Source organism: Oreochromis niloticus, linkage group LG9 (assembly GCF_001858045.2).
Source record: "Oreochromis niloticus isolate F11D_XX linkage group LG9, O_niloticus_UMD_NMBU, whole genome shotgun sequence".
NCBI classification, from domain to species: Eukaryota; Metazoa; Chordata; class Actinopteri; order Cichliformes; family Cichlidae; genus Oreochromis; species Oreochromis niloticus.
Window position 1 is genome coordinate 4,146,073 of NC_031974.2, and position 7,069 is coordinate 4,153,141.

At 36.6% G+C, this 7,069-nt stretch overlaps 1 protein-coding gene across 2 annotated transcripts; it reads right to left on the minus strand.

Moving 5' to 3' along the window:
- Positions 1-3,906: 3,906 nt before the first annotated feature.
- On the minus strand, positions 3,907-5,918 carry LOC100703489 (GTPase IMAP family member 7-like). 2 transcript variants are annotated; one of them, XM_019352652.2, is made up of 4 exons: positions 5,281-5,807; positions 5,054-5,121; positions 4,884-4,934; positions 3,907-4,776 (listed from the first exon to the last, which is right to left on the minus strand). In XM_019352652.2, exons 1-4 carry the CDS (start codon positions 5,355-5,357, stop codon positions 4,193-4,195), a joined length of 780 nt encoding a protein of 259 aa, XP_019208197.1. In that variant the 5' UTR covers positions 5,358-5,807; the 3' UTR covers positions 3,907-4,192. The 2 variants fall into 2 exon arrangements, with proteins under 2 accessions (XP_019208197.1, XP_005463835.1); XM_005463778.3 differs by lacking the exons at positions 5,054-5,121; positions 5,281-5,807 and adding an exon at positions 5,848-5,918.
- Between the last annotated feature and the right edge of the window lie 1,151 nt (positions 5,919-7,069).

Sequence of the window (7,069 nt, forward strand, 5' to 3'; positions counted from 1 at the left end):
TAGCAGCATGGTGGTGCAGTGGGTAGCACTGGCTGGGGTCTTTCTGTGTGGACTTTGCATGTTTTCCTTGTGTTTGCGTGGGTTCTCTCTGGGTACTCCAGCTTCCTCCCACAGTCCAAAGACATGAAAAATTGTGTTTAGGTTAATTGGTAACTATAAATTGGCCACAACTGTGAGTGTGAATGGTCGTCTATCTCTGAGAGAGGCTAGCGACCTGTCCAAGGTGTACCCTTTCTCTCACTCTAAGACAACTGGGATAGGCTCCAGCCCCCGGGGCCCCTGAAGAGGATGGATGTTATGGATGCCATAGAACAGAAGAACACAAACATTTGTAAGGGCACAGAAAATTCCAAGACTTGAAACAGTGATGTTCAGTAAAGATTTGAGTAACTCCAAGGCCATTGGCTTTCATGTGCATTGTCTTTCACTGACAGAAAAGATAAGATAATGCCAATGAAATGGATTCCTTCCAGTCACCAAAAATCGATATGTGCGTTCAGAAGAAAAAACAAATCTGATAACAACAAATGGAAACCAAAATCCAGTCTAACTTATCTAAATGTTTTTACTGAAGTCACGCTATTGAATTCCTGAAATATTCCTGTTTCTAATGTTGTCCATAGTAACTGTCACATGGCTACCTTCAGTTTGGATGTACAGAGAAGTAGAAACTGAAATAAAGATTAAAAGAAGAAGACTATCTGAAAAAGAGCAAGCAATCATGAAGTGTCATCTTTCACACTTTTTCATAAGTTAATGATCCTTTGTATACATACTAAACAGTCAAACAATTTAATTTTAGCAGATGTTGTGTTGAATCTTTTCTGTGCTTTGATGTTTCAGTAAATTACCTGCAAATGTAACTCAGAGTCTAATAGAAGTCACTTGGATGAGTGACGAAACGTTTCTGCCACTGAAAACGCTACACACAGATGAACAGAATCAACCTTTTGGGGTAACTCAATCTGGTGAGGCCAGTGGCAGTCAAGAAATGATATCAGTTTTTACCTTAGATTAATTTTGAATTGTAAAACAACCATGTCAAGCTGGAAAGACTTGAATGATATGCATTGTAAAGAAAAATAAGGTCCCTCAACATAACAAAGTTTAGCAAGAAATATCCCTAACATTTATGATTTCATTCAACTTGTTAAAAATAGACTTTTCAAAGAAAGAACTTCTCTTTGGGATCTACTTGACACAAAATGGACATATTTATGTATTTATTTTATTTCTTTATACCGTGCCAAATCACAACAGCAGTTGCCTCAGGATGCTTTATTTTGAAAGCTGAAGATCCTACAGTCATATAAAGCCATCTAAAGAGTAATGTATGTAATGATGATGGTGTTTATACTTTGAATGTTATTGCCAGCTCAACTTTTGTACTTTTCCCAGGTCATGTTGTCCCACCTTTCCTCCAAGTTATTTACGTTTATCTGTTATCCTATGTGTGTGTGTGTGTAAGATAATGTGTATATGTTCAAATGAGATGAATTATTATGTATACTGTAGAACACAAGGAGACAAACATTTGTAAGTACACACAGAATACCACGATTTGAATCAGTGATGTTCAGTAGAGATTTGAGTGGCTTCACTCTGTTTTCATGCACGTTGTCTTTCATGACAGAAAATGTAGATAATACCAATGAAATATGTTCCTTTCAGTCACTAACAAAAATCGATATGTGTGTTCAGAAGAAAAACAAATGTGATAATAACAAACACAACCAACATCCAGTCTGACTTGTCTAAATGTTTTACTGACGTCAGGCCACTGAATTCCTGAAATATTCCTGTTTCTAACGTTGTCCATAGTTGCGGTCACACGGCTACCTTCAGTTTGCATGTACTGATAGAGAAGTAGAAAGTGAAATAAAGGTTTAAAGACGAAGGCTATTCAAAAGAGAACAAGCCTGATCAACTATGACACACCACATTTTGGAGCATAAAAAAACAAAGTTTGAAAAGGCACGGGAGAAAGAGAGAAGGAAACTCCTGTGTCATATTACGATTTATTGTTGAAAATGATTTTAATTTAATGAAGCATCATCTTTCACATTTTTTCATAATGATGTGACATGAGAAAAATGTGAAGCTGCGCAGTTTGATCAGTAAATAATAATAACATTGACATAGAGATCTTCATTTTGAAATTTGAAATGACAATGTCAGGTATGAGAGACGTGACATAATTGGATTGTAAAGGAAAAAAAGGCGGCCCAAGGATTAGGCTGTGAGCAGCTGACATGTGCTTCTCCAATATTCACTGCTCATTGACGGTTTGTTCAGCTGAATTCAAAAATATATGTGCAGATTTTACATGAGGCCTTCTCATGGCAAACATTATACTCAATTACCAAAGTAAAAATCAGTTAATATCCAAGCAATATCATGGTAGCAAAAGTGGTTACAGTTTTATTTTATATATTACACAGAAATGTATGTAATTGGATATTAAGTGCCCACAAACTGGGGGTAATAATGTGGAAATACACCTGGGTGATCAGAATCACAACACAACACATACAATTTGGAATTGGGAAGTTTGTAATGAACTAGAAGCACTTATAGAAAATGCTTTAAAGAAGAATACATATGACTACATTAGATTCACATATTAGTGTATCGTGTTTCACAGCACACTTTATATCTGGATTACAATTTATGACATGGTGAAAATATTTCAGGTAGTAAAGAAAGTGGTCATAAAACACATATTTAAAATGTCCGGTGCATAAAAATAAGCTGCCATGCTCTCCTGCTTGTACACCACTGTCTCGTACCACCTTCATCGCTGATTGAAGTCTAACAATCCAAAGATCCAGCCTCTCTTGCAGCAAGTTATCACCAAGCACAGTCAAAGACTGGACAGCTTCTTAGTTAATGGTTTTTCTTTATTTTCATGAGTATTTAACCTAAGCTTTATAGCTAGCTTTTTTCCTTTCTCTTTGGTGGTTTAATATTGTGTTCTGTTCTGACAAGATGGTTCAATGAAGTCTAATCACCAGATACACTGATTCATTTCTTTACATCAATAAATCATTTGCAATTCTTCCAAAGAGCTCTCTGCATTGAGCTGAAGCTTATGTGTACGTTTAGATAGAAAGATCTATAATCACACATTTTTGTGCTTTATTGGGTTGTTTTTTTTTCCATCACTGCTAGTTTCATTACTTTAGTCATGTCATCTTCTTTGAGCCAGTCAGCGTACACTCTGTGGTTGAAATGTGTGCTCTCCATTCATGCAGGCTCATTAGAGTCTAACGGACAAATACATTGTTCAGTACTTCCAAATGATCTCTACTTGTTGAAAAATATTTTTTAATCACTGAATGTGCTCTCAGTGTTGTTGCTGATTTTCAAGGTGATTTTCAAACTGGATTCATTTAAAAAATGAAAGATTACTGCCCCTAATAAAGGAGACAATCAAAATCACTTCAGTTTTGATGCACATCAAACTTTGCTTGTCTGTGTTTGTCTGATTTCTACATGAGTAAAAGCCACTCAGCAGCAGAGGTAGAACTGAATAAGGTATCATTGAAAATTTGATTTTTCAAGCTAATTTGAAACTGAAATTCAGAACATCGTGAAGAGTCTGACATTATGAATTTGTCAGATTGGATTCTCTTAGCTGCAAACTCTGTGCTTCATAGATGTTGATAATTCTGGTATCATAGTGTATCTAGATCTTATGCCTAGACTGATCAAGGCATCTAACAGGAGTTGGTGAACAGACACATAGGCTACAATCATCATAGTAAGACAAAAATGCATTTCTGATGTGACATCTTAAAATTAGTGGGAGTGTGTCAAATATAGCTCACTAAATAATAACTTTTATATATACATGAAATCCCTTTTGTCAGGTTAGACTGTGGAAACAGAACCCCAATGCAGACAGGCAGGTATTCTTTTATTGAAGGAAAACCAAACTCCATAAAAATCCAATGAAACACCATAGAAACGAAGGGACTATAAAACATAAGGAACAGGGGACATGAAGCAGGAGGCTACAAGGCTTCTTGGTTGGATGTAGGCTACGTTGGAGTTGTACAACAAGACAGAGAAAACTATTTATGAATCCAATATATGTCACTTTAAGAAACAGACTAATGCTCTAACCTATTTATTACCTGAGACAGGAAATGGCACGCATTTTAGTGCTCTGATCTGATAGATGAAGTCATCATGTTTGCTTTTCTTCTATCACCCTGATCACATTGTCCATTAGCGTTTCCACTTGAGCTGAATCTGATCTGTGGTTCTCAAAGAGAACACACCTGTTGCCACACTTTTCAAGTATTTTCTTCAGATCAGGTTGACAGGTATGTAAAAAATCCTCCAGCCCCATTCCTGCCTGTTGTAGGTCGTCTCCTCGGGTGAACAGGATAATTGTTTTTTCTCTAACTTCTCTCCCAAAAGCATTTTCTAATTTTTCCATAATGTCTCTCTCACCATCTGTAAATCTGCTCACATGCATCACAAGTACAAACACAAAGGGTCTTGACTCATAGAGCTGTTTGCACCTTTTCACATGTTTCTCCCTAACTGATGATTTCATGTCATCGTCAAAGATGTCAGGAGTATCAATCACAGTTAAGTGTACACCTTCTATCTCAGTTTCTTTCATCTGGCACTTTTTGGTGACCGGCTTTGAACTGGGTCTAGAAATGAAGAGTTTCTGTCCAAGGATGGTGTTCCCACTGGCACTCTTTCCAGTCCCAGACATTCCCAGAAGAAGAAGGTTCACTTTGGTGCCAGCATGTCTTCCTGAATTGATTTACAATAACAATGATTTGAGAGAAACAGATTAAAGTTACATTAAAACAAACACTTACTTTCTTTAATTTTAGGCACATTATAAGCACAGTCCATACTTTTTGAACTCTTCTTAGGGTCACTGTAGGGCTTTTCTTTATGTTTGCCATCTGAATAAAATAGACAAATGAGAGTGTTTGTTAGTTTCTATGAAGCATAATGGTTTGTTCAAATAAGCCACCACACAAATCATTTTAAAGCGAAAGTGCTGAGTGAGATTGTGGTTTACCTGTCTTTGCTGTGTCAGTGTGAGTGTGTAGCCTAGCTCTAGCTGTGGTTTGTGATTTATGGCCAAATCTGAAGTTTTGTAACAGTGAACATATTAACTTAGCAAGAAGCTGTTTGCTGTTTCATAACAATTAATTATTTAATAGCATCTTCTGTTAAAAGCAGATTTACATGAAGTTAACTGTAATTATAAATCAGCCTCTCTCTACTCTCCACCTTCACCTTTACCTCTTGCCAGTTGCCTCTGATGGTCTGGATTTTGTCTGTTTAACTCTTTTTTTCAGTTTGAAGGGCAGGCAGCTCATGGTGCAGGATTAGGAGGAGTAATCTGTAGGTTCATATGTCAGTGGCAGCAGAATTCTGAACTCTTCACCTTCATTTATTTATGTTTCATAATTTTGTTTTGGGTGAAAAACAGATAACTCTTTACACAAGATGCTATATCAGTTTTCAAGGCTTTGTCAAACACTTTAGCAGTCTAAACTGTAAAGTTACTAGTTCCCCTAGTGTTGTGCAGTAAAAATCTTGTATGTTGTCTGTGAAAACAAACATGAACTCCTCTGAGAAGGTTTTAAGTCTAAGGAGACTGGGAAGAAAAACATCTTTAAGAAACTTAGAGAAGTCCAGACGCTTTTCTTTCCAAGCTCATTAGACAAACATGAAATCATTTGTCTGTAATACTGTATCTCATGTTTAGGAAATCATTAAAAACTGCTCCTTATATCTAAATTGTATTCATTAACAATGTTTTTTTTAACTAGTACAAATAAAAGAAAAGTCTACAAGGTAACTTACCGTGAGACATTCCCTTAGACAAGCAGCAAAACTGTGTGGTGTCTGAAGCTGAGCTGCACTGTGTTTCTATAGTGTGGGGGTGTCCAAACAATGCAGGCATGTCAGAGGTGTATCTATAAAAAACCAATGCAGTTAACAGAAGCTTTAACATTTATCTCGCCCATCTGTTCAGTGACAGCAGTCAAGATAAAAACAAAAAATGCTACATTTCAATCAGGTAAGAATGATTTTTAATCTTCTCTTTCTGCATGATGTCTAATTCTCTCATGTATGAAACATGTTGAAATACCTTCAGATTCATTAAGGTTTACATGCACAGATTACACTGAAGTTGTGAATTGCGACAACTGGAAAAACTGGTGTGGGCAAGAGTGCTGTGGAAACACCTTCCTAGGAAAAGATGTAGATCTTGTCCCTGTTCATTATCAGTGACTGAGATATTGTAAAAACAAAAACAAAACTGTGACACAGTTTACTAAGTGTGGAAGACACCAGGGACCCTGGATACTGGAAAATCTAGTATGTAATCAACAAATAAATTATTATATGCATTTAAGTCTCCTGTCCAGGTCCTCAGTGTTCCTGTCGGTCATCCAAGTCAGTCAAATTACCAGAGAAGACAAAAACTATGAAAGAGCCGTTTGGCCCAGAAGCAAATAAGCACTTGATTGTTTCTGTTCACTTGTGGTGGTGAGCTTGGAGACCTCACCATACAACTGTATGTCAATGAAACTGAGTCAGGGCTTCAACATGTCATTCAGAGTGCTGGCAACAGGTTCCACATCTGTAAAAAGATTGATTTAGCTCCACCAAGTGGAGGAGCTTGTGAAGAGATGGACAACATGCTGGCAGCAAACGGGAGCACACACTACACAGCAAGGGCGTAGATTTGGTTTTGGCATTGGTGGGGACGAATGATTCAACCACCGAACCCCGCCCTGTTTCCTTTTTTTTCCCTTTTCGTCTTTGTTTCTTGATTTAAAAAAAAAAATATTATGAATTATATAATGTTAAGTTACTATTAAACAAATGACTCAGTATTTTAGACTTTAGTTTACTTCAGCCATATTCCATATAAATCAGAAATCATACAAAAATAAAAAAAGCTTCAAATACACACATAAATACACAAATAAATCACATGAGCCAAAATGTTGTTCACAACAGAACACGAATGACATGACAAATGTTTAAACTGTCCATAATGAGCAAAATTTATGCT